General features: G+C 41.7%; 2 protein-coding genes across 5 annotated transcripts in view; one reads left to right on the top strand and one right to left on the bottom strand.

Annotated features, from left to right (window-relative positions):
- Positions 1-4,263, bottom strand: part of CSGALNACT1 (chondroitin sulfate N-acetylgalactosaminyltransferase 1) — a 48,515-nt gene extending 44,252 nt beyond the window's left edge. The window contains exon 1 of the mRNA XM_064450138.1: positions 3,256-4,263. The gene's annotated coding sequence lies outside the window, so the exon portion shown is untranslated. The remainder of the gene's footprint in view (positions 1-3,255) is intronic.
- Positions 4,264-5,878: 1,615 nt separating this feature from the next.
- Positions 5,879-27,259, top strand: INTS10 (integrator complex subunit 10). 4 transcript variants are annotated; one of them, XM_064450126.1, is made up of 18 exons: positions 5,879-6,064; positions 6,960-7,027; positions 7,289-7,392; positions 8,410-8,549; positions 9,440-9,521; positions 9,840-9,980; positions 10,400-10,571; positions 11,018-11,187; positions 14,765-14,898; positions 15,507-15,660; positions 16,330-16,412; positions 17,236-17,388; positions 18,497-18,605; positions 18,989-19,068; positions 19,560-19,722; positions 20,775-20,868; positions 24,855-24,932; positions 26,880-27,259. In XM_064450126.1, the coding sequence occupies exons 1-18, from the start codon at positions 5,936-5,938 to the stop codon at positions 27,034-27,036; spliced, it is 2,211 nt and encodes a 736-aa protein (XP_064306196.1). In that variant the 5' UTR covers positions 5,879-5,935; the 3' UTR covers positions 27,037-27,259. The 4 variants fall into 4 exon arrangements, with proteins under 4 accessions (XP_064306196.1, XP_064306195.1, XP_064306198.1 ...); XM_064450125.1 differs by having other exon boundaries at positions 15,504-15,660; XM_064450128.1 differs by lacking the exon at positions 24,855-24,932 and having other exon boundaries at positions 5,881-6,064.
- The last annotated feature ends 77 nt before the right edge of the window (positions 27,260-27,336 follow it).

Raw genomic sequence — 27,336 nt, 5'->3', positions numbered from 1 at the left:
TGAACAGAGCAAGGAGACTGAGCAACCTGGTTAAATGTGAATAAAGCCACATTTATCACCACATACAGGGAATTACTACACGGATCTTGGCAGCTGAGGAGACCACCCTGCATCCCTTTTACAAGCCATGGAGACCTAAGCAAAGGCATTCAGAGCACAGTTCAACCTACTCCAATCCGTATCTGGTCAGCTGAACTGCCTTCTGGGCTTCGCTGCCTACACAGGGAACCTACGACGGCTTTCTCAAAGGAAGGTTGCAGACGCCGACACTTTCTGAGATGAGTGCCCCTCCGAGTGACAAGGCAATGCGCAGCTGTGAGATGAGCACAGAAAGAACCCTCAAGGAAGAAGAGTGGGATTGGTAAGAGACAGGAAAGAAAAAGGGGAAATCCAAACTGTGGAACGCACTTTTTGACGTGACTGCAGGATTAAAAGCAGGGACAAACATATGCAGCCAGTAAATTTAGAATTTCTTTTCTATTTCTACATCTCTCAGAGATGCCACAAGGACATTATGAGCCTCAATATGTGGGAATGCAGCAGAGGAAAGGAAGTACATTCAGGAGATAAATTCTCCCTATCTATTTTCTGTCTCTACTAAGAAAACTTCTACAGGGAAAAATTATTTCTTCAACTGCTTCTCTTGAAATCCTTCCAGGTGAAAATGAATTTCTCTCCTAAAAAGTGTTTTCATAAATGGCAGAATATGTTTCTGGATAAAGTACACCCAATTTACGAGGGAAATATAGCATGTTCTAAGCTTTTAGCCCTGTGAACTGAATATAAGGTCCTATTTGTGCACCAAGCAGTGCCATGCTCTATTATGCTCTCACCACACCGGACAACTCACTGGGTTCAAAGCTCCAGCTGTAAAGTCATGGGAGTCATAGGGACGTAGCTTTGGCTGTATGAGAGTACAGTTATTAATAATTCTGTCCCTGCTGTGCAGAAGATAATTACAATCTGGTTCAGTTTCCCAGACCTAAAATCTAGGAAAGTATTATAACACATCTCAATAATAATACCTGCTTATAAAACTACCTAAATGTTTCCCCCTATGAAGGCTGACTCCCCACCACTCGTCACTGTCAAATTGCAGGCTGAAGGAAACTGATGACATTTGCTCTTCACTTGAAATGGATTTTTAGTTTATCTTAGGACCATAAAAGAACAGTTATTTGCACTTTGAGCAGGTGGCTGGACCAGATGATTTCCTGAGGTCCCTTTCAACCTAAATTATTTTATGATTCTGTTAAAAAGAGGTCAATTATTAAAAGCTGCCTTAAGGCTATTACAGAAATGAAGTGGATTGTGGCCAACTCTAGTGCTTTGAAGCCAGAATTTGGATTCAGCTGTGAAGACTATAGACAACCCCAGAGTCAAAGACCTCCATTCTGTCATTTCATGAGAAGCTACCAGATCTGCTGAAACATGTGCATTTGTACTGACATCGCCACGTACAAGGTCATTAACAGATACCACTCTATAGAGAGTGCTGTGTTGGATCCCACACTCCCGTGTGGGTCCACTCTTGGACTCCCAACCTCTTTTTGTTTTTCCTTCTGGTCTGTCACCCAGATGTCCAATCTACTGTCCTTCAACTCCAAGAGACAAATAAGACACTTGGTCTCAGCCTCAATTCTCAGTGACTGGCAGCCCGGACAACTAATCTCAGCTGTAGAAACTGCTCTGCACAAAGCCCAGGACACATTGGTAGAAAAATCACACAACAACCAAAATGTTCTGCATGGTCATTAGTTTTTGTGTAGACCACACCACACTACTAGCTTAACACAGACTCTCTTCTCCAAGGCCTCACTCAAGATACTAAGGAGATTGATACTTTTTCTGATCTTTTCAGTATGCAAAGCTGTAGAAAAAAGAGCAGCTCCCTAGTTACCCATGCCAGACAGCAACTCCCGACCCCCAGGCCTAAGGAATGGCTAGCAAGTCAGGCTCACATCGTGCAGCACAGCTATTACCTGAACCTTTGCACCTCCACATCACAGACTGCTTTATTCCATACCACAAACCCAACTTACCTGCTCCTAGTGCTTGGTGTTAATACACCGGCCGCGAGTAAGTGATAACAGCCTCTGGGACCAAGTCAGGAAAGCCAGTACAGAATAGATGCTACCTGCTAGAATTATACTGATTGACAAATTTATAAGGTGAGGAATGACATTCAAAGTCCTCTGCCACTGTTCAGTGGCAACCTAACACCTTCTGAACAGTCTCTGTATTGGCTAGAGTCACCGTTGCCCTAACGGAGCCCCTCAGTTGTGGTGCAGAAACAATTTGGCACGCTACAGCCGAGGTCTGCAGTACAGCCAAAGTCTGCAGTACGGCCTTCGTGCGCATCAGGCATCTCTGTCCCTGTGCTGCGTCAACTATACTGCCTGGATCCACCACATGCGTTCTCTCTGTTACTCACAGGCCTTCCTCAAGAAACAGGACAATCTTCTCAAGGAAAAATCAGCTTTCACAGCACCAGATGACTAAGCTGCCTTGAGGTCAACGCTGCCTATTTCCTGCTGCAGAAGGTTACAAAGCCTCTTCCTGGTAAACAAGGCTCACATAGGCATTTCAGCTAGGTCCTGAATTCCTGCAGGAAGGAGGCTGTGTGCACTTCTAGTTGGCTGGCTAAAATGTTGGGACCTTCAGCATGCCCTGCACTGTGGAAATCAAAATAGCACAATCTGGGCAAGAACTCAGGAAAGCCATTTTAAGTGGAGAGGATGCTTCAGACCCCAACATAACTAGCCCAGCCCCCCCCCCCCCCATCCCCCAGCTTGGCTCCTGGGATGGGAGATGAGTATGCAGTGCCACTGGCATTTGAGTGGTTCAGGTTTAGTACAGTAACAGCCCTAAACAGAGCACATCAACCTGCTCAGCTAATACTTATAGTTTATGATCACAGCACCTTCAAATACTACTGCTCTCTCACCTAATAGAGACCCAGTACCCATATTATCAGAAACCACAGTACTCCCCTTCCTCTCATCCACAAATAAAACGTAAGCAGTGTTTCCCGTTTGCTAACGTCACTTGCCCCAATACCCTGCAACTCTTCTGATCCTGCCACCCGCCCTGTATGTACAAGACTATCACAGAGCAAACAGTTTTACTTCCGAAGCCCACGGGTCGGGCACCCTTAACGTAAGTCCTCTGTTAGGTCTATCAGCAAACTCTTCCAAGCCTGAACACTCCTCAGGTGGCTCCTACCTTCACCTACGTCCTCTTCAGGCTTCTTACCTGGTGTTAAGTTACACTGTATGATGAAAAACTTGAACTTTTATTTCCTCCTTGTCTGGAGGAGCTGAGTAGACTGGCACACAGGTGTAGCTTAGGAAAAAATGCAGAATCAAGGATTCAACAAATCTATGCAAGAGGCCACAGAGTACTTCATTTGAGGAAAAAAATTAAAAAGATTATTCACAGCTTTATAAAAAAACCCCAAAGTATCCAGCTAACACGCAGTCACCAAAAAAAAAAAAAAAAGGAAAAGAAAAAAAGGGGTGTTGCTAATTCACTGGAGGTACTCCCCTTTGCCTAGTGGATTAAATACAGCTACGTCTTGCTTTCAGGACACCTTGTGAAACTGGTTCAAAAACTGCCATCTGTCTGCCTCGCTGGTGTCTTAGGGGTGATTCTGCACCAGAAATTTTGCAGAGGACTCTTCACACATCCATTCCGCTTCAAAAGCAACTTCTGATAACCCACTGCCATCCATTTCACTCTTGTAGCATCCTGATCCTGGCCTCACAAGCAGCATATGGGGACTGACAACCAGCCCATCAGTCCTTGCTGGGCAGTTTCTGAAGAGACAGAATGAACCACCTTGTTACCGTATTCAGCCCCACAATGCAAAACTCTCAAACTTCACACACACACACTCCCCCACTATTTGGATGTATGCCTCTGCACAAGTACATCGGGAAGAGCTCTGGATAGACCTACGCACCAGCCAGCGATTAACATTGCTGCATCTGCAGGGGATTGGCAGGGCTGTGAAGTCATGTGCCATCCTACAGCAGTTTGTCGATCCAATAGCAGGGGCAGGAGAGGAAGAAGAGGAGATATCTGTTTTACAAGGGACAGCTGACTTTCTGCTGTAGCAGATTCTGAATGGCAGATTAATCACATTGTGCTCCTTCAAATTCCAACTGACCGGTGTATGGCGAGAGCCCCAAGAAAGGGGGCCACGAACAGGATCCTGTTGCAGCCAGCATGCGCTGCTAGGGTTAACCACTTTCAGTGAGGCACTTGCACAATAGTTGGTCTTGTCACCATCTGTCATGGATCCCTAATTAGGATTTGTTAGTACAGCAGCAAGAAATCAAAACAGGGCATGGAATATTTACAGTTCAAGGTTAGTCTGGACTCAGCCCCTTCCCTCAGAGGGCAGGCCCATTGCAAGCACACCTGATGCTGAAGTCTGCCAATTTTCACAGGGCATCTTTCCTGCAAGCATAGCCCAACATTGTGGCTACAGAGTGAAATCAAAGCAAGGCTCCCACCAAAACAGTGTGGAAAGTTCCTCACATAATGCTGCTGGTGGTTTTGGAATAGAAGGAATTGACAACAGTATGGAAAAGAGGAGCTGAGAAACCAAGTTCCCAGCCCTCACAGAGAGACTACAGCTGAAAATTTGTGGCAGCCTAGCACCGTAAGAACACATTTTCACATGCACCAGAATAATGTGAGGCATCTATGGGCCTTGTGCAACAACTGAGAAAGAACAAGGCAAAAAAATACCACAGCCACCTCAGCAGGAAAACAGGGACCTTGCCCCTTACCTGTAATAGAGGTTAGGGGTCTGTTAAAACTATTTGCTAATCGGATTATTACACTAACTCCTAGATATGGAGATTTATGGACTTGATGAGTGAAGGTTCCCAAGTGCAAAGTTTGTAAGGTCTGTTGCTACATCAGAAACAGCCTACTTGAAAGGAGCAAACAAAGAAAGTGACAAAGAAAGAAATGGAGAAAGTGACATTTGAGGTAATTAACAGAAAGGAAGGAAACAGGCTTATAATCAAGCATCTTAACACTGAAAACTAATTATAACAAGCAAGTCTCGATTCCAAGTTGTCAAAGTCTAGGTGCATTTCTGTGGTGAAAGGTCCCACTTTTCCTTGGCATCTGCTCTTGGTGACTTTGGTACTGGGCTACAAGAACCTTTGAGAAGCACTAGCCCGGGCAGTAGTGCTATGGCCTCAGACTTTTAAAGCAGACTTTGATTTGCAGCAACACCAACTTCAGGAACACAGCGCTCCACTGCAACTAACAGCAATAATTTTAACTCAGTTGCCTCTAAGTGCTATTGTACCCATGACACTGCCCACCAGGCTAGAAGACCGGTTTCTTAAAGGCAGCTTGGCAAGTCTCCCAGCAGCTATCGTACCAGCTGCCACAGGCTGAAGAGCAGAGCCCTTTTATCTTTGCTCCCAAAATTCCCTATGGTCAGTCACAAGCTTCGGGAGCCCAAACTGCTGCCTTGGGATGTATGAAATCACTGTAGCCCTCCCTGGCCATAGAATTCCTCCTGACTCCCAAACTTCCGGCTCCACAGGCCGTCCTCAGCCCACCCCTACCGAAGTGCTTGCACCCCCTTGCTCCTCACTAGCTCCGTCCCAGCGGCCACCACAAAAAAAGCATATCCCGGGACCGAGAGAAGGAAGGTTGACAGAACAAGGAGGGCAAGGCGGGGAGGGGCGGAGCCGAGCCGCCACCATGGCCAGCCCGCCGGCGCCCTAGGCCGAGCGCCCTTCCGCCCGCTCCCAAAATGGCGGCGGTCCGGTGTACTCCCCCTCAGCCGGGCGCCGCCGGGGCGGGGCTGGGCGGGGCTGGGCGGAGCCAGGCCGCCCCGGGGCAGCGGGGCGCATGCGCGCCGCCCGGCGGCCGGGCCGGGCCGGGCCGGGCCAGGCGCAAGATGTCGGCGCAGGGGGACTGCGAGTTCCTGGTGAAGCGGGCCCGCGAGCTGGTGCCGGGGGACCTATGGGCGGCCAAGGCGTGGCTCATCACGGCGCGGAGCCTCTACCCCGCTGACTTCAACATACAGGTAACGGCCACCACCGGCGCAACGTGAGGGCGCGGCGCGAGCGGAGCTCCCCCGCACGCCCTTGCGGCGGGCGCTGCGTGACTGACGGGCGGCTCGGCTAATGGGGGCGCGGAGACGGGCGGCTCCCCTGGCAGGGGCGGGGCGCAGCTGGGGAGCAGGCCCCGCGCCCGTCACGGGGCACGCGCTCAGCGGCCCGGTTTTGCGGCCCGACCTTCTTCTGCAAGGCTTTCTTCGTCGCCTTTCGCTCCCCCCCACCCCCAGCCCCCCAACCCCGAACGCACAGGGCAGCTGTTGGGGAGCGCAGGGCCCTGCCCAGCCTCTCGCAGTGGGGTCCGGTGGTTAGAAATGAAGTGGCGAGCTTGGGGCGGCTCGTTGTGTTTCACTGCAATAAACCCCACCCTTTTGTGCAAGAGGCGGAAGCGTTGTTTCTTTAATAACTATGGGGAAGGTCCCTTTCTGTTTCTTGTGTTTGCACGTGATGAAACGTTTGGGTTTGCTGTTGCAGAAGAACAGCCATTTCCAATAAAGATTTGAAGTACCTCTCTTGCCTGTGGATCTTGTAAATAGCTTGGGGTTTTGCACTGAGTTCCACTGGAAACAAACCCTGGTCAAAGAACTCTTTGAATTCTCACAAAGTTTTTTATTTGTGGAAAAATACATGGAGTGTGTTAATATTAGAGTATCCATGTTATCAAACAGAAGTTTATGCCTAATTTAATGTGTGTTTATATAGTCTAAACTCAACTCCAAATTTCTACAGCAAACGTTGCAATCCTTTCATTTCCTGTTACTCAGACTGCTGTGGCAAATTGGGGGCGGTTTTTTAGAGTGGAAGGTCTAACCTGATTCATAGACATATTCAAGAAAGCTAACGTTCTGTTCTTCCATCTCACAGTATGAGATGTACACTATTGAGAGGAATGCTGAAAGGACAGCGTCTGCAGGCAGGCTGCTCTACGACATGTAAGTAATCAGGGCTGGAGCTCTACAATTATGCCAGGTGCTTGTTTTTGTAAATGTCGGAGTTCCCAAAAACATAATGTGAGTGTTCTTAGAAATCCGTGTAGATAAATTAAGCAGGAAAGTTCTTATTAATTAAAAATAAACAGTAAAAAGGAAGGGTTTATTTTCCATTTGCCCATGCACATTCTTTCATAGGAAGGTTTTGTCTTGGAAACAGAATTTGAGGTCACCGTGCATTCCTTGCCTCAAACTTTATTACAGGTTTGTGAATTTTCCAGACCAACCTGCCGTATGGAGGGAGATTAGCGTTATTACGTCAGCATTAAGGAATGACTCGCAGGACAAGCAGACACAATTTTTAAGAGGTAAGGATTCTATTCAGTGAATAGGGAGAGTCCTGAAGCGATCTAAAGATAAGCCCTCTGGTTACATATCTAGTGTGGCAAGTAAATGCCAGTCTTTTTAACTTTGCTTATGAGCTGCAGAGTTTTTTGCTCAGTTCAACCTTAGAGACTTCATTCAGGAAACGAAATGCAAAGGGTCAAGAGAGGCTGGTTCCCATTGCTGTGTCTCTGATATGGGTAGACTAAGTCTGCCAGAACAACAGGCGCTTAGAAAAGAGATTGCACAGGGAATAAGTGCAATGGGACTTACGAATCATCATCCCACTGATTGCAGAGAACAATGAATAATCATAAATGGGGTGAATTCGTACATATGAAGTGAGGGTTATGAAAATCAACAGTGACCAGGAGGGCTTGGCGTTCACTGCTGGCAACTACAGGCAGTTTTGAAAGCAAGATATACATCTGACAGAATATAATCTGCTGTTTGAATATGTGGTTCAGAAGCTCTAAAGATAAGCAGTGTGTAACTGCATACAGGCTATTCCAGTTAAGGAAACATTTGCTTTTTCATGGGGTATGTTTATTTCTCAGAATACATAACACTTACAGGGAGGATATGTTGGTTTCTCTTTAGTGTCTCACTGGAAGTTTAAATTGAAAAAAATGCCTTTTAATAATGAAAGTACTAGTTGTAGAAGTGGAATGTAAGTAAAAAAATAAATGAACATTCTTGAAAAAGCATCTTAAAATGTCAAATATTTAAGGTTTAGAATTTTCAGTGTTCAGCTCATTAGCAGTCTTACTTGTTAGTTCAAGTTCTGTGCACCTGAATAAACATAGATAAATATTCATATGGTTTCCTCTGAAAGAAACAGCTGATTTTTCCCAGGCATAGATATTAAAAGCAGAAAAAAAGTATAAGGAAATCTCTCTCACTCTGCATGGCAAGGTGATGTTGACTAGTCGTCTGCCCTTTGTCAGTCACCTTTACAATTCAGACCTAGCAAATTAAACATTTTAATTTTTTTTTTTAAGGATTATTTGAAACCCTTCCTGGTCGGGTCCAGTGTGAAATGCTACTGAAGGCCACAGAGCAGTGTTTTAACACATTAGAAAGGGCAGAAATGCTGCTACTACTTCTGCGACGTTTCCCAGAGACTGTGGTGCAACACGGGGTAAGAGAAGAGAAGCACAGAGTAACTATTCAGGATATTGGCATTCTATTTTTAGAGATTTTGCTGAAATGTGTTTTCCTTTGCCTAGTGAGGGAGTGAGTCTTTTTATTCATGTTTAATTGTAGCTAATAGTTCAGATCGCTGTATCTTGGGGTTACCACCAGGAAAGAATTGGGCAGAAAACAAATGGAAGCAAATAAAACAATTTTTTGTTTTGTAAAGGCAAAGAATATTCCATGCTTTTTTGAAAAAAGGAGGAGAGCACGAATGTAGAGCAAGAGCGTAGCAGAGTATTGTAGTCTACGAAAGAATATTGCTTCAGCTTTTCGTCAGTGAACTCTTGTTGAGGGTAGAGTGCTTTGAGGTTATGACTAGACTCTAACAAGCAGTGTGTTTGCTTTGACTTAAGAAACTGCAGCTGCAGCTCTTCAAATGATGACCTACTTTATTTAAGGACAGTTTAAGGATAGTTTAAAAATGGTTTATAGACTGTAAAACGTGTTAGTTCTGAGACTGACTTGCATTAGCATGTTCTAGCTTGTACTAGCATCAGGCAGAGGCCACAGTCAGTTACCACAGCTCACGTGACAAGCTGTAACTTTAAGGGCTGGCACCTCCATCACTTGCACCTGTCTCTGTACGTCTTTACTGATACAATAGCATGCACAATTTTTCTCTTGGTCTTGTTTTGCTATCTTTGTCATTGCATTTCACCAGTTACTAAGTAGGGATAGTTTAACTGCATATTTAGAGACTGGCACATGCAATTGCCATATAGTGAATTGCTGCTTATGCGTGCACTGAATTATTGTTCAACTCCATTGAATTGCAGTTCAAAAAGTTTCTAAAACCACTGTTCCAGTGTTTGATTCTCACCTCTGCATACACAGGTAGGCCTTGGAGAAACATTGTTAGACGCTGAAAGTATTGAAGACCAGGAATCCCCAGTGAATTGTTTTAGAAAATTATTCGGTAAGAGAATATTAATGTTCTTGTTGTATTACACAACTTCTTAGTATGGCAAGATTCTGAGTTCAGTAAATGACTTTCAAGATATTAAGATTAGAAAACCGCTTTAGTCGGAAGAGGCTCAGGCCACATTAGGCCAGTCTGACCATATGGTACAAATTGGTATTCCTGTCATTCCTGTGAGGTCCTTTGTGATCCTTTGTGGTGTATGGTCAGCCAGAGATGGAGGCCTACACTGCTGATTGAGAAACCTTACTTAGGGCAAACAGAACAAAAAATCCCACAAACCTAAAGGATTCCGTGGTTTGTTTTCTGTTTTAGTTTGTGACGTTCTTCCTCTAATAATTAACAACCCTGATGTTCGACTTCCTGCCAGCTTGTTATATAAATATCTGAATAAAGCAGCGGAATTTTATATCAACTATGTAACTAGATCTACGCAGACAGAAAGCCAATATCAAGGTAAGAATATTTTTACAAAATTAACCTTTCTTAGAATGTATTTGAATATTGCTGAAGTGGCATCCATAAATGGAGAATGCATTACTTTTATGTAATATATCCCATAGTCATGGTTAATAGTAGTATTTGATGTTTCTTAGTTCTTTGATACCCAAATACCTATTCAATTGCTTATTCATGATGCTCATGGTGCTCCAACGTATGTAGTGAGAGGTAGGACAAAAGGTCCAAGATTCTTTATCCAGCCTATCAGCTGTCTTGTACGAGGAGGCAGAAATGCCTACTGCTCCCTGTTAGCCTTCTCAGTAAAGAATGGTCACCCTGAAAGCTCCAATGTACATTTTTATATGTCTCCTTCTTGAAAATAAATGAGTTGGTTTGATTTCTTTATGAAGAGAAAAATGTGCTGCTTTTCCTAGGTTCACAAGATTCCTCTGATATTATGTCTCCAAGCAAGCGTAGCTCTCAGAAGTATGTAATAGATGGTCTCACAGAGAAATCATCCCAGATTACAGATCCTTGGGAGAGGCTATTCAAAATATTGTCTGTGGTGGGAATGAGGTGTGAATGGCAAATGGATAAGGGAAGAAGGTGAGAAATGTGTACTTTTATGGGAATTTCTTCTCAAGGAGAATTTGGCTTCTTAATTCTTAAGGAGGTGGGTTGAAGGAGGACTTTAACATTTGGGCGTCTTGTGTAAATTCAGTGCAGCTTTTCTTTCAAGGCTGTACAGTGTAAAGCAAAAACATGGAACCAGGTAGCACTTTCAAATTAGTCTCTAAACTAAATCTTTGCTGATGAAAGTTGTGCATAAGGACTATAGTACTGTGGGGTATCATTCCCTGGGTGCCTCAGCAAAGAGAAACACAGTAAATGTTAAGTGAAGTTTTACTGGCGTGCGTTCCCAGCTTCCACCGACTTGCAGCTGGGGCATTTCCTCAGCCAAAACATGAAGTTTTTCATATTCACTGTGCATTCTTTCTTTTAGTTTTGGAGTCTGTGTAACATCCTGAATTCTTTTTGTTTCTCTTTCTCAGAAGTTTTGGTGATATTTTGCATCGAATGAAAGACCTCTGCAGATACATCAGTAACTTTGATAGTGATGCACACGCTAAATACAAGAATCAAGTAGTGTATTCCACGATGTTGGTCTTCTTTAAAAATGCATTCCAGTATGTCAGCAACATCCAGCCATCGCTCTTTCAAGGTTAGTTTCTAACGTTTCAACTTTTGTAATGAGTTCTTTGTGATTTCATTGCTAACATCTGAAAGATCTTTTCTCATTAGTCTTTTGAAACTATCATCTTACAAAGTGACATGGGTCTTTTTAAAAAATTCTCCCAAGCCATTAGTCTTACCAGCAGAAGTAGTTCATGACAACTGCACTAGTGGATCAGACCAAAGATCAATCTAACCTAGCATCGTGTCAATGTTGGCCAGCAGCAGGTAGTTGCCTAGCAAAGAGAAGAGTAACAGACCAGATGTTATGAGAAGCATCCCTAGGGTTCATTCCTGCTCTTCCCATCAGCATCATGTTTGTTTCATTTTCTCCTCTGATTCTGTTTCTTTGAAGCTGACGTTCTCCCGGCTTCCTTCAGTCAAAAGATTGTACAAAAAGCTTCCACAAAATAAGTGAAGATATTTTTGCATTAGGGGCACACAGCAAATTTATAATGAATCAAATAAAAACTGAATAGGAAAAGATTTCCTGAAATTCACAAGCTTCCAGCTTGGCTTTCTTTGTATGGTTTATGCATAATCTTTAACGTGTGCTTTGCTCATTAATCCTAATCGTAATTGATTTGTAAATTGAAAATTTAAAGTATGAATACTCCCTGTGCTTCTTCCTACCCACTCAAATCTGCATTTGGGACATATCAGAATGCTTGGAACACCTTGGATTGCTTCTTCAGGGATTTACTGGACTTTTCAGGGATGGCGCAGAAGCTGAAGGAAGTTCTTTAACCTCCAGTTTGTTTAGAACTTGTTGAAATAAACAGCATCATAGTGAGGAATTTTCAGCTCTTAATAGTGTGCATTTCCTGCTTCTTCACTCATTGCTAGGGAATTCCTTTCAACAATAACAATTGTCACCATAGGTAACTAGTATTTATTAATACTACAATTAAGGATTCATGGTAAAATTACAATTTTAATTCTGTGTGTTGTGTTCGTAAGTTTCATCACAATTTCCTGCGTGGAGCAAATGATCATTTGAGTAATGGAACACTTAATACAAATGATGGATTTTGAACAACTCTAGAGAAAGTTGGGTAATCAGTTGAAACAATGTCAGTAGATGGCTAAGCTTGGAAGACGAATGGCAACTTGTATGTAAAGAACATGTAGTCACTTCAACAAATACAGGAACTAACTGAGTTGAGGTTTTTGTTCTATGCAGAGGAAAGAAGCGTTATGGTGGGACAGTGAGATACTGTAGCTGTGCATATAGTTCTAGCTGCTTGATTCTGGGTTGAGGAAGAAAGGAAGTAAAGCACTGGTGAAAATGTTCCTTTCCAAGTTGTACAACTGAGTATGTTAAAGCTCATGTTTTCAGACTCAACCACCAAAAAAAGAATGTATGCTGAGATAGCAGAATGTAGTCCCTTCAGTGCAGCATTTCTGATACCCTCTGTCATTTTCTGACATCAGGAAAATATTTCCAAGACACCTTTTACTCATTTCTGCTTTAGCATTAAAGTCCAGTGGTATTCAGTGCCTTTCATATCCTTTCTATCATTAGGGCTTTTTCTCCTCTTTGGTAGGCTCACAGTAGAAATGTAGAATCGTATGTATTTTGGAAGCGTAGTGTTGGGGAAAAAGCTGTCACCTCCTTAATCCAACAGCTCTGAGCTTTGATCTGTGACTTTCTTTTCATGTACATGGGCTTGCAAGAAACCTCTTGAGAGAAAACTTGTCCATGCATTTCTCTTACGTAATTCATATCTGCCTTTCTGGAGACTTGAGAAATGAACAAGGCAATTCACACCTCTCATAACTTTCAGGCTGCCTGCAGGCTTGGCAGGAGCTGCTATTTGGACTGATGCTTTTAGGGGTTTTCTTATAACACTCTGCTAGAAATCAATTAAGAACTCCATAAGCTTAGATTCTAGAGCTCAGTTAGAAAAACACAATATTGTTCTTTGTATGGCTGTGTAACTTTCAGTAATGTAAGAAAAGGTTTGCAGCCCAAGTCAAGGGTGAGGTTAGATTTTGTTTTGTTTAGGACTGGAGGTTTTGGAATAAAGGCTACAGTGCACTTGCCTGCTAGTGAGAAGAGAACGTTCCTTTGGAAAACAAAGCACTTAACAGGTATTCATTCAAATTAGTATGAGTAAAAGAAAACCCCGCTCCTTTCTTCTCAGGTGTTTGAAGTAGGCAGTTCTTGAGATTCTAGTAATAAAACTCTTCCAGCATCCCGTTTGTGGTGCTTTCATATCTGTTTCTCATAGATGTTATTTTCTGCATAATGACTTGGCTCTATTTTCAGTTCACACAAGTTAGATTCCAGCACAGTGAAATACATGATGGTACAGGAGAGGTGATCTCAATGAGTTGTAGCCTTTGTGTAGGGGTCGTTTCAGTGGTGACATTTAGTTTGAACCTAGTCAAAGGAGATAACGTTATTTGTTAGGCGCACCAGGTTGGTTGTTTCTTGTAACGTTAACTTCTGTTGTAGTGGACTCCTTGAGTAGATGGGAAAAGCTTAATATGGGCTCTTTTATGTCGAGATGACATGCATTGTCCTTATACTATGCTCTCAAATTAGTTCTTTGCAATTATGAATGAGGCCTTAGCCTCATATCTTTCTGCAAATAAAAAGAGAAGAAATGCATGTACTGAAAATACTTGTCCACCCTACTGTCTTATCTGGTGAAAATTTCAAAAAGGGAAAACAGATTAATGGATTTCCCCTTTCCTTTATATTTCTCTTTGCCTGAGCTCTGCACATCTGTATACAACTTGATTGTGCAATAGGAGAAAGTGTTTTCAGAAGGAAAGTTTACTCAGTAGTGACCATTTACCAATGTTGTTTGAGATTAAGAAGTGTTCTTCCTATTTTCTATCTAATGAAACTTAAGCCCTGAGGCCTGTAATAACGGTACCAGATCCCACCAGGTGTTCTGTGACACCAGTAGAAGTAGAAGTTACGTCTTCTGTGCTTCAAAATGAGGCTTCTCTAGAGGCTTTGGGTGGTGATGATGGACCCTGGCAGTCCATTAAAAGTTTAATTCTGTACACTGAAATCAGTGGGGGCAAAGCTGACACTGAGTGATCCTGCTAGGGAAGTCTTGTGATAAAATACACTCACTTCTTTGAGGCATCAGTGCCTGTTAGCATGCTGCTTTGGTTTCTCATGGGAATGTTTTGAGAATATTGCTGTGCTTCACCATGTTTGTGGCTGTTCACAGCCATTTGTTCTGGTCACCTGTTCAATAGTTGTACTTACATAAAAGCAAATAATGCTTGATGAGAGAACAGCTGCTGCCTGAGTAGATCTTGTGACTTCTCCATAAGAAAAGGATTCAAAGATATTCTGAAGCTCTCAAGCTCTTGTGACATCTGGTAAATGCATCCTGACCTTTACTGTAAGGCTGCTTTGAGAAAACCATAGCTTTACCAGCATAGTTTAAGCTTATGCAATTTAAGTGAATTAATTTCAGATTGTCTTCTCTAGCCTTATAATCACTACTTGTGAAGGAAACAAAACCAGCTTGAGGTAGGCATGAGACATTTCAGATCAGTTTAAAGCAATATTGAATTAATTTATCTTTTAAATCCAGGTCCAAATGCTCCAAACCAAGCCCCGCTGGTTCTTCTCGAGGATGTGACCAACATCTATGGTGACACAGATATTGATCGGAACAAACACATACACAAAAAGAGGAAACTTGCCGAGGGAAGAGAAAAAACAATGGTAACTTTTCTAGACCTTTTCGTTCATAATAAGAATGGCATTGATACTGGAGTTTAGGGAATAGTGGTTTTGACACAGACGTAATAGACACATTTTTCAGAGCTACCCTGGAGTAGCTGTTTATGACCACAATTTGCAAACAGATATATTTTTTTTTTTTGGCTAAAGCCAGCAAGAATAAAACAATTTTTGTAGCAATTGCTGTAGACTTGTATGTGCTGATGTGAATACTTTAACTTGAAGGAGATCAGCAGAGGCTGCAGAAGCTGTTAAAAATGACAGCTATAGCAATCAGGTGTTCTACAGCTAAACTTCCAAATAATTGACTTTTCATGACTGGAACTGTGAATACTGTTTATCACACTATACCTGTTTGGTATAGTGTGGTATAAACAAGGTATAAACCTTGTTTATCTGTTTGGTAGCGAAACAGATTGTTCTAATATTAAAACAAGCTAAGAGAAGTCACTTAAAAGTACTTAAACTAGAACCTTGGCATCTCTAGTACAGAATTGTTTTCTTGTGTTCAGTTGAACTTTTGTGACTTCAGAGTCCTTTGAAATAAGTATAAATTAAGAAGTTAATCTTTTTGTTTTATACTTAAGCAGAGCTCAGATGATGAGGATCCTTCTGGGAAGGCACGAAGTCGCCATATTACCGTAAACAAGGCAGATCTTGCAAACTCTATTGAAGTATTAGAGAGCTTTAAACTGGCAAGAGAGAGCTGGGAGCTGCTCTATTCTCTGGAATCACTTGACAAAGGTAAAGCTAACTGCAGGCAGAGTTGCATTTAGGCTTCACTGCTGTGCATAGAGGTTATTTTCTATTGCTAAAGTAGAATTCCTGTCATTGTCAGTCCTTAAAATAGAATTTACTTTGGGTCCTGGGTATTTTTGGTCGAAGTTCCAGTAAGAAGCTTTATCAGTTGTTGCATTTTTTAATACTTTGTTCCTGGATTTCGTTTCACTCTTCATGCATCTTTGCTGATTCACCCCCACTTCTCTTGGAAGCAGCTTTTACTGAGAGAGCAGTTGGTTAGCAGTAGTGTTGATAGTACTTGGTGAGGATGTGCTGTTGGTGGCTGTTTCAGTTCATGGTTAAGATGATGTGTCTTTACTGTGTTTCTTCCTTTCAGATAATATCTGGTGTGGTAATCCTGAAAACAAATTTCTCTTTTACAAAGCAGGCGAACAGTACCACCTAGCTGCTTTTAGATTTATTGGACACTGTGAAGAGAAGTATAATCAAAATATGATAATATAGGAAGAGAGTATCCTGTAGTTGAAAGATTTGACACTCCTACTGTTTCGGTTTTTCATTTTTAAATTCAGCTATTTTTTTTCTACATAATTGATTTTTTAACCCAAAGCTGTGAAAAGCTTTGTTTTCTCTTTTGACTTTTTACTTTTTCTTCTCCGACCACTTATGCAGAGTTCACCAGAATTTGTTTGTCATGGAAGACAGACACCTGGCTTTGGTTAAGAATCTTTCTTACTGACATGATCATCTACCAGGTAAAAAAAATAAAGTATAAACTAGTAAAAATGACACCATTAAGTTGCTCTTCATTCTAGTGAATAGCTGTTCTGATGAGCCAGCTTGACTGCTTTAGTGTCTACTGATTTTATCCTTTAGAGCATGACCCTTTTGGGAATGGAATCATACCATTTTTACCACAAGCTAGGTACCCTGCTTAGGCCATTCCTGTCCCAATAGCTGTTTGTTGAGTCCAGCTTGTTTTAGAATATGGAAAAGACCTCTGCATAGTCATTTTGACCAGTAGATATACATAGTGTTACGGAAGCAAAGTGCATTTTATTCCTCTGTCAGTGCATTCTGTTAGAACACAATTAGAAGAATTTTCAAACAGCAGAAGATTTTAACATCTCAGTTAAAATTTATCCTCTTTAGAAATTAGGCTGACTGTACTCATTCCAAACACCATCTATAGAACAAAGCTTGTTCTTTTATATTTTTCCTTTGGGAGTCTTTTGTTTTTGCCTGTACTTGTACCTGAACAAGAGCTATTATTAGTCTAAATAAAGTAATTATTAACTCTGAAGAGCATGATTATTTGTTTCAGTTGTAAATGCAATTTTGTAAACAGGCTTTTTAAAGGAGAACTCTGCTTGTCTTCTCACTGCTTTGCAAGCGATCAATCCACACTCCTGTGCACAGCATATCACTGGAGAGTGCTCTGCTAGATTAAAATTCTGAAGCCCTGTTACTTGGAGACTTGTTTTGAAAGCTTCCTGTAAGGGAATTTTTATTTCTATCTTTCTACTCATTGTATGCAGAAGACCCTAACACTGTCTTTTTGTATCTTTTTTTTTAAAGGGGCAGTACAAAAAAGCAATTAGCAGCCTACATCACTTGGCAGCTCTTCAGGGCTCTCATTCTCCACAGCAAATTACAGGACAAGGATCACTAGAAAATCAGAGAGCACTAATCCAGTTAGCAACATGCCACTTTGCCCTTGGAGAATATCGGGTACGTACAGCATTCCACACATCTGGCCCTGTGGTTCCCATTTGTCTTCTTCCTTTGAATTTTCCCCTTAGCCTGCTTTCAGCGGGGTATTGGACATAAACCAGGGTCTCCTGAAAAATCCATGCTTCACAGGGAAAAGAATTGCACTTCTGGCACATTAACTGACTGTCCATTAGCATCTCTCTTACATAGTTTATTTGGTAGTTATGATTTGGGGGGTTTAGTTATGCTTTTCCATAGCTACAAGTGTTTGAGTTGTCTGTAAATGTAACTTGAATTCTTTAACTTTACTGAAACAGTTCTAAATATTGAGGGAAAATTCTTAGGTATAGGCTGCATGTGGCAGGGGAAAAAAAGGTTTCTAGAAAAGAAACTTCAGTGATCATCTTAGAAAAGAATTAGTTACCAGCTGACAGTATAAGAGACTCCAGAAACAATATTGTCTGGCCTCACCTCTGAACTTGCTTTACCTCTGCAGTACTTATTTCGTGTTTTTAATATTACAGGAGTGCACAGGGCTCTGAGGTCAGTCAGTGCCAGCACTAATAATAAAGGCTGGGTCTCTTAGGACCTAGTGTCATGCTAGTACTACTGGACAAGTCTTTTTTTTCCTTTCAGTTCACTACTTTTTCATTGGAAATGTGATAATAGATCCCACAGACCTCTTATTGTCTCTAGGAAATAACATTAAAAATTCATTGCATTTCTTTCATGCTGTCAGATTGCCATTTTCTGTTCTATTTTTACCATGGGCAGAACAAGCTTTTAAAAACTATTCTAAGAATTCATTAAAAACTTAATCCTTCAAAATAAAATAGTTTTTGATTGCAGTTGTATTGTTCTTACACTCTCGAAATGAAGAATGCCAATACATACTTTTCACAATTAAAATGACTTATGTAGGCTCTCAGAGATTGTTTAATGACAGCTTCATCTTTTTGCTCAGCCAAACTAAGTTACATGTTAAGTTCACTCAAGTTCTAGCAGAGAATTTTGTGATTGCTTTTTGCATTTGTGGTGTCTGAAATTTTTAATCGTTATTAACATATCTGAATTTTAAGAACTTTGATTTAGACCTAGCATTATCACGTCTCTCTTCTTTTTATAGCAAACATGCGAAAAAGTGCTTGACCTCATGTGCTGTATTTTACTTCCAGTACAAGAAGGAGGTAAAGTACAAGAGGAGCAACCTAAAGTAAAGTCTAAATTCCGGAAAGGTATGGAGTTGCTATTACCCTAAGCTCAGTGTCAGCTCAATTTTTGTTCATGCATTTCGGTTGAGTAGATAATTCTTCTCTTTTTGTATTATGAAAAGGGAGGAAGTTCTTTATCCCCTCTTGGTTTTGTGAGTGTTTTTTCTGCTGGAACCCATTAAAGTATATTGGTAACAAAGTCCTACCACAGGAAAAGAGAAATGAAGAAAAAAATTTAAAATATGTAACTTCATATTTTGAATAATTTGTAATTTACCTTCAAAGTTTTCCTCCCTACCTGAGATTTAGCAATTGTAGATTCATTTTGCTCCATTCTAATTTCTTTTAAACTAAGATGATCACGAGACCCCTAAAGAAGTGTGTGATAAACTGTTCTTCTGTTGCAGGGTCTGATTTGAAGCTTTGGCCATGTACCAGTAGAGCTATCATGCCTTACTGCCTTCATTTATTGCTAGCTTGTTTCAAGGTAAGCTATAGTCAAGGCTTCAAATTCTCTTGTGTCTCTGAGGTCTAGTTTATTTATCTGGGGTCCTGAAACTCCTTATCCTGGTGGTGTGACTGGGTGCGAAGGGCTGTGCCCTGAGTGCTTCTCACCTGAATGGGTTTGTGGAGGGTCTTTTTTTTTCAGGGGGAGGGGAGAGGGTTGATGGAGGACAGTTTTTGTTCTCTCTTTTCTCTCCTATTCATTTTAGTTTTGGACAGAGAAGATAGAATTAATCTTAAAATATTTTTGTCTTTATTAAGACTTCCCTTATAGGTCAGTGGAGAGAATTTGGCATTTGGGTGGAAATTTCCAACCTATTTTAAATGTGTATATTAGGGCAGAATGAAATACGCTTCTAAAGAACTTTTTTATATTTGCACAGATGTAGGTGAGATGAATCCTGTATATAGGTGTATATATATAAATGCAACATGTGTTTCCTGATTGTCTCAACGTCAGTTTTTTCCCCAAAGCTCAGAGCTTTCACAGACAGCAGAGATGATATGGCGCTGGGCCACGTAGTTGTTCTGCTTCAGCATGAGTGGCCAAGGGGCGAGAACTTGTTCCTGAAAGCCATCAACAAAATCTGCCAACAAGGAAACTTCCAGTATGAGAATTTTTTCAACTATGTCACGAGTATCCTTTCTCTAACCAAGACGGTCTTTCACATCCAAAACTATGTGCTGGGGTGTTGAAAAAGCTGTTAGTTTCAGCAGCAGCTCTCTCCGTGAATCATATTCTCCATCATTTTCATACTATGCAAGCCTCTTTTAATAGGTGGCGGTGCACAATGGTCTATAAATATGCCTCCTGTCACCTGTTCTGGCACTTGAGAGTACCTGTAAGTACACTGCAATTGCACGGCCATTCAGAAAAACAGTAGCAGCTTAGGCTGCTCCTGCAAGTGATGGAAGTCTTTTCAGTGAGACATGTAGGGCACTATGCTACAAGGTTGTTAACCAAAATGATAGAGCAGCACCTGTGCTTCAAAGAGTTGAATGATTTTGTCTGTTGTTTATGAAATGCTTTGTGTAGGGAGGATTTTTGGGTTGAGTAAGATCAGGAGCTCTGTCAAAGTTCATGCAAAGCATGTCTGATTTCTGTATTCAGATACCTGACATATGCTTCGATCAGTATACACACACATTGACAGTTTAGTGTTTAACCTAAATAGACATCCAGCCATGGTCTCCAGGAAGCAAGGGGTCTAACTCCTGTCTGAGACAACTGAAAAAGCTCTGGTGTTAAAGGAAGGGGAAAAAAAAAGAAGAAAAACTAAATAAGGGACCAAAATAGAAAACTAAAAAGGGTGGTATGTGCATTTCCTTCTGTCCCAGCCTCAGTATGTGCTGCTTTGATAACCTGCAGTGCAGGAAAAGGAAGTAAAAACAACCAGCGAATTTGTTTGGAGAGATGAGCTTTCTTTACCTCTGTCTCACTGTACATATGAAGAAAGAAAAGAAATTTTTGACTAATGTGTGTATTTTGCACTTTAAAAAGCCATTTCTCATGCATTTGTGGAGGATTAGGAATGCATGCTGTGATCATCTTGATCACTTTTAAGAATGAGATACTTCAATAGCTGTTCATTTTGACTGTCCTTTCAGCATTGTGGCTTCAGTTGTGAGGGGTAAGAGGAATGTTCTGTATCATTTTTTCCCTACTCAAATCTTTAACGTTTTCTTCAGATATTGATATGTTGGAGGAATTTGCTTATTTAAGAACACAGGAAGGAGGGAAAATTCATCTTGAACTGCTGCCAAATCAAGCAATGTTGATCAAGTAAGGATAAAAAAGCACTTACTGTTTTGTTTGGGAAGAAAATGGGTCAGGGAGGGAAGTATGTTCTGGTTGTCTTTGCTTTCATGTAATCTTCTGGATAGTAAGTTCATCATGTCTTTGAGATTAAACTTAAGGAGTTGGCTAAGGAGTTCAGACAAGGCCGTGAGTTTCTTTTTCTGACTCTCCTGCTGATCTGTGAATTGTGTTTGGGGGTTTTCCAACTTTAAACTCCTACTTCTACAGAACTTTGTGTGGCATTTGCTTTAGAATGATTCATATTAAGGCGATTACAGTGTTGCTTTTTCAACCAGACACTTGCACTTTGCAGGAATTCTTTAAATAATTAGGCATGAGTGCAAGATGTTGTTAATAATTTTGCTAACAGTAATGCTGAACAGAAAGCACTATTTGTTGTAAACAAAGTTATGAAAGACCACTGCAAGGTGGAAAACTTAGGTATAAAACATAAATTAAATTACACTCCAGGTAAACTCTAATAACCTTTCTGTCAGAACTAGCAGGTCATCTCTTGCTATGTACTGAACAAGCTTATTCTGCTTAGCTTATTATGAGATGCTGAAGGAAATGAATAATTTGGATTAACTTCCTAGGTGTTCTTAGTTTTGAGTCAAGACTGAACAAGTATCTGCTGCTGGGTTTTAGTGGCAAAATGTTCTAGAATATCCTGGTTGTTTATTAGAACTTGTGGTATTTTGCTGTGTAAGAGGAGGACTGCTAAAGTTTGTTGAAATTCCAGCTTGGGTCAGTGTATTCTGGCTATTCACTAACGAGAAATAGGCTAAAGTTCTCAAAAAATGGGAGCCTAACATCAGACAACTGGATCCAAATTTGGACTAGTAAATAGATTTTCCAGAGTTCTAGGTAACCAACACAGGAATGAGATACTAGGTGTAACTGAAGAAAAGAAAAAGAAGAAACAAAAATGCTTAATTATGTGAGACAATTTTATCTTTTAAGCTCTAGATTTTCAAACTTTTACCCTTGCTATATCTCACTGCTTGTAACCAGCTGTATGAAGACAAGAATCAGGGTATGCTGCGCTACATACGATGTTAAGTAATAAGCTTTGTCAGCAAGAGGGCTTAGCAATGAAGACTGCGCCTTGTAACTTAGCTCAAGTTAGTTGAATTAGTTCAGCACTATCTCTCTGCGATTCAGCTTTTATTGGTGTGGTAGCTGTTACTCACTGTTCTGACCCTACCAGTCAGGAAGTAGGTAGCGAGCAGTGTTTCTAGCAAGACGGAAACCTCTCTTTGGTCTCCTTTTGACCAGTGTTACGTTTCCTGAATGATGGAAACACTTGTAGAAGAGAGGTCCATTTCTTCATGCTTATTGAGCCAAAACTGTCAAATATCCCATCCAGCTGGAAAATGTGTGCAATGTCTTTTATATGGCTGACTGTAGGAGAGGAAGCACTTCATCAGGGAGCTGATGGGAGGGAGGGTTCAGGGCACAGTCCACTAATCAGAGGTGATGTCTACTCCCCTGGTACCCCAGGTATTTTTTTAGCTGGACTGGCTGTGAGGCTCAGGGATGTTGTCACCCAACAGTGTTGACCTCAGCAGCACTGGTTAGCTCACGGCCTCCCCCAGCTGGGGTTTAAGATAAAGTGCACCAGCACAGCCCTGTTCCCTGGGCCAACTGTTGGTAGGCTCAAAATCTGCAGACTGGCTTTTGTCTTTCAAAACTGTCACCGGTTCTGGTTGTATGAGTGCTGCAGCGTCGGCACAATAATTAGCAGGGTCAGCTCAGATACTGTTCGGTCATGCACAGGAAGGCTCTGTGAGTTTGCCACAGCAGACCAAAGACAAAGCAGTTCTCCTTTGTCTGATCTTTCCTTGGCATAAATGTATGTAGCAGTCCTGCACCTTAATTGATGGGAAATGTGTTACAGGTGTTACATAGTTTTTATAAGGACAGCCTCTTGTTTTGTGACTTGCAGGACATTTTCTCCTCAGGTGAATTCCACGTTCCTCTTCCAGTACTTTTCCTCAGTACCTTATACTTATAGAAAATTATATTAATTTTTCTGAAGCCAGGAAAGCAAACAGCAGTGTGGTTTTCAAAAGCTGGAGTAACATTTTTGGTAGCCTGCAGACTTATAATCAGGTTCTGCAAAATATATATGCAGCTTGTAAGCGTTCCCTTTGCTCGTATCCATTGTGGGAGTATGAAGGTCCATGGTTTTGGCTTTAACTGGTGATATAAGCAGCTTTTTCTGTTTGCAGTGTCAACAAGACTTCTACAATGAGATCTGAATTCAGCCACTAAGTGCTTTTGAACTCCATTCTAGGCGAGCCAAGTTTCATAGTTTTACTGATTATACATGTCAGCAGCGGCTGTGTTAGCTAGTGAGGTAAAAAGGAAAAGAATAATATGCAAGAAATGACTGATTAATATCATGCTCCTCTTGTTGATAATCTTACCTTAATTGGTCTAATCTTAGCCTACCAAACCATGTAAACTTGATGTGAAGGCTGTTGAGCGTTCTGCCTCTCATTGTCATCACCTCTCCCCTTGGGGACAGAGGAGAAAAAGCTCAGTTGGTTTGAAGTGAAACAAAGTATCTTGAAAGTGTAATTTTTATTCTGATTGTGCACTTGGATACTTTTAGTTCTGACTGCAGATCTTGCAAACAGTAATGAAGACACAGTTGTGCAGAATCTCTTTTGCAAACACCTGCCACTCTGGGACCAGTAACACCTTGCTGTTCCTTTGTATTTTCTGTTCCCCGTGTCCATTTTTGCAAGTACTGGACTCATTCATGCCAAGAACTCTTGAAAAATTACTGCATTTGACTGAAGAACTCTTGTGAATATTTTATTTCAGGTTATTGTAGCTGCATTGTAGAGTGTTTCTGTACTACTAAAATGCTCCGCCTTTATTTGACTTTTATAAGCATAGCTCTCCAACCATGGTCATTAATAAATTATTGATACCAGCCAGAATGCCCACCTGTGAGATCTGAAGGTAGGCGCTGAACTTGATGCTATAGGTATGTAAGTCCAAGTCTTGCTTCTTTGCTCCCTCCTTAGCATCCGTGAGGCTGAACGATGCACTCAGTACTTGGGTGCCTAACAAGATTTAGGTGACATTTTGGGAGACTTAGGTTAAGAAACTAGACCTGCTCTCTATATACCAAATTTCTCATTTCTCCTTAGGTGGGGCATCGGATTTGCTCTAGGCTGGACATGTGAGGTTATTATCTTGTGTTATAGATGGCACACAGAGATAGGGACTTAACTTCACAGAGAAAACAAACTCCCTTTCAGCTGAGACACCTTTTGGCAGCTAGTTCATGTGGCACTGGTCATAAACGGGAGGTTGCTTTGAGTGGGTATTTGTGCTTTGACATTGTGCCGTCCTCTAACAGCCATTTTTGTATAGGGATTGAATTTGAAAAGGTGAAAAAGGCCATCTGTGGGCTAATGAAAAGATACTTGGGCAACCTGTAACAAACACTGTCATGTACTCAACTTGGCCGACACCCGCTGTGCATGCACTTGGCTTGGGCTCAGCCGCAAATCCCTTAACTCCAGGTTGTGGGCTCTCCTGGTTCGCTGACGCGCTCTTGCTGGCTGTGCGGGGAAGCTGCGGTATCTGCAGTGCTCCTCTGATTAAATCTTTTGTGATTGACATGTTTCCTGGGAAGAGCTACGACAGTTCATTGTAGTGCAACTGTGATTCATTTTTGCACCTACTGCTGTCCTTTCTCCTGGTGTAACTGTCCAAAAATACATGTATATGTTTAGACCACAGTTGCAGAACAGCCTTGCAATGAAATCTGGGGATATTTGCATGCTTGATGCTGTTAGGGTCCCGTGCCCCTTTGGCTGCTCAGTGGTCATACTGCTCTGTGGTCTCACCCTAGTTCTTTGTTGCTCCTTTTTCTGGAGAGTCATTTTGCACCGGAGGGGAAGTTGGTGTGTGGGTGTTTGAATGCTGCTATTTGCTGTTTTTTAAAGGACTTCTAGCCCTCCCATGGGGTTACTGCAGCAGGAATTCATACCTGTGCTACAGCCCAGCATACAGACTGCTGACAGGTACAAAGTGGAAAAACCCCACTCATAGTGTGCTGTGTTTTGTCAACATGTTTTACTGCCCATGGTTTTCAGCAATTTGTTACTCAATATTTATATTTTTTTTTCCTCCATTTGTGCCTACATTGCCTGGCAAACCATGTTGTTCTATTATAACATTTATTTTTCTTTTTCCCATAAGTTGCCAGTATCCGTGTCCTTTCAATTTAATAACCCTGTTGAATTTAAACAAAAATGTAGAAAACCCCCAACGTTATACCGATGTTCAATTGTGTATTAGCAAAAGTATAACCCTTTCTTTTCAAGATACTGGTTGCTAGATCTGTTTGTAGCTACTTTTCTTCATTTAAGTTGTTCTGAATTCTGTTTTCTGTTTTCCAGCTGTTACATGACACAGATCTTCAAAAGTGCAGCTGGCTTGCTCAGTAGCTGTAGGTTGCATATTGTCCTTTAGGTTGTAACTGACCTTAGCACTCGGCTGCCAGCAATATTTAAGACAGTGAAGATGGAAAACAGGGCTTATCCCATAACCTCTGAATATGCTGGAGTATTTTCAGTGCAGTTTTGCTTCACTCAGCCTAGCTCATCAATGAATTGCCTAGTAGTCTCCACGCTAGTCTCTTTGCCTTTTCCACATTACAGAGGTCTCTATTGTTTTAGCAGAGAACTCTCTTCTCAAAAGTTGGACTTGCTGATTTAAGTGAAGGTAGGGTGGCATTGTTGGTGAGGGTAATTCCCAGACTTTTCACTTTCTCATTTCCAGCATCTCTGGATTGGCATAGAGGCCCTCACCCTTTATTTTTTGTTTCCTTTCTGTCTTCCAGTGTGCTTGCTGGGTTCGGCCCAGCTCTTCCTTTCTTGCCCATGACTCTGGACTTGTCTCAATATTAGCATTATGCATTTCTCTCTAATTTAATTTATGCTGCTCCTTTAGCAGTGCTAGGGCTCTCATTTCAGGGTATATCTTTTGCTTCCCTTCCCAAGTGGGGCTTGCAGGTAGATGTTATAGAGTCTTGATCTTACTTAACCAGTTCTGGACCAGTGCAAGCAAAGTGTAGTGCTTTGGCACTGCAGGACATTGTTTTAAGGACAAGATTTAGGTATTGAGTGCTACAGGCCAGTGTGAGGACAAAGAACCGTTCATACGAACGGCCTTTAACAGTGCAATATCCCAAGAGTTTCCCCAGCCAGCACCGCTTTAGCTTGCTCAGTAGCTGGACCTCTGTTCTGTTTGAAAACAGGTCCTGAACTTCTGCTCAGAATAAATGTAATCCCTGCCTGGTGCCTAGTACCTCCACAAGAGCTGGCTTCTACTGACGTGGAGACTCACAGCCTGGCTTGATTTGGGCTTTGTGTTGGCCTGTGAAGCGTTCACTGCGCCTTTCGTTAGTCAGAGAGTCATCAGTGCCCACAGGATTATATCGCTCCTTCCTGCGCTTTCCTACTGGTACAAGGTGCCCTCTGCTCTTCATGGTGGCAGCTATCTGTCCCTTTCCTCCAGAGAAAGCAGGTTCATCTTTTCACTCTTCTTTCAACCCCAACCCTTTATAGAAAGAAGTGTTTAAAAGGAGGAAGGGGTCTGGACAGCAAAGGTGGAGAGGAAAAAAAACCCCAAACTTTCCCCAAGCAAGGAGAACTCTGTACATGCTGGGTTAAGAGAACAGATTTTCCTGTTAGCCAGGACACCTTTTTTACGCCCCCCAACAGTCATAATCAAAGCAGTGAGAGCATAGACTTTTATGGAACTTCTAACTGTTGAAAGACTTGTAAGCTACTAAACACATGATTTTTAAAAAACAGCATAGCACAGGCTATTTGGCTTTCCTTATATAAACTCAGGGGTGGACAGTAAATATAAAGTAAGTGACATGCAGCATGTTTTAAATTGCTGTAGTGCACCAAATAACCATTATTTGATTTTGTCTGTCTTTCTTTCCTTCATGGCTTAAGGCATCACACAGTTACCCGGGGTATAACTAAAGGAGTGAAAGAAGATTTCCGCCTGGCCATGGAGCGCCAGGTCTCGCGCTGTGGGGAGAATCTCATGGTGGTCTTGCATAGGTTCTGCATTAATGAGAAAATACTGCTGCTTCAGACCCTTGCTTGAATGGACTGGACCACGATGCAATGTCTCTTACAGAGAGAGGGGAAGGCTCTTAGTTGTACGAACGGCAGCGTGGCAGTGGAAAAATCACTTGTCCAGAGACTAAAGGAAGTTCCCTGTGGGTTGCAGGTTCTACAATACACAAACACTACTCAGTGTTTGTTCACCTCTTAGTTTTGTTACGTGGGTAGGTCAACCTTTATAAATAAAACTTTAAGAAATCTTTTGTAATGTCCTATTTGTTTGGGGTTTTTTTTCCATAGCATTTTACTAAGGTGCGTGTCTTAGTTCTTTCTATCTTTA

The sequence above is a fragment of the Phalacrocorax carbo genome, chromosome 4 (genome assembly GCF_963921805.1).
Source record: "Phalacrocorax carbo chromosome 4, bPhaCar2.1, whole genome shotgun sequence".
NCBI lineage: Eukaryota > Metazoa > Chordata > Aves > Suliformes > Phalacrocoracidae > Phalacrocorax > Phalacrocorax carbo.
The sequence above is the reverse complement of the archived record's forward strand: the minus strand, read 5'-3'. Positions and strand labels throughout refer to the sequence as shown.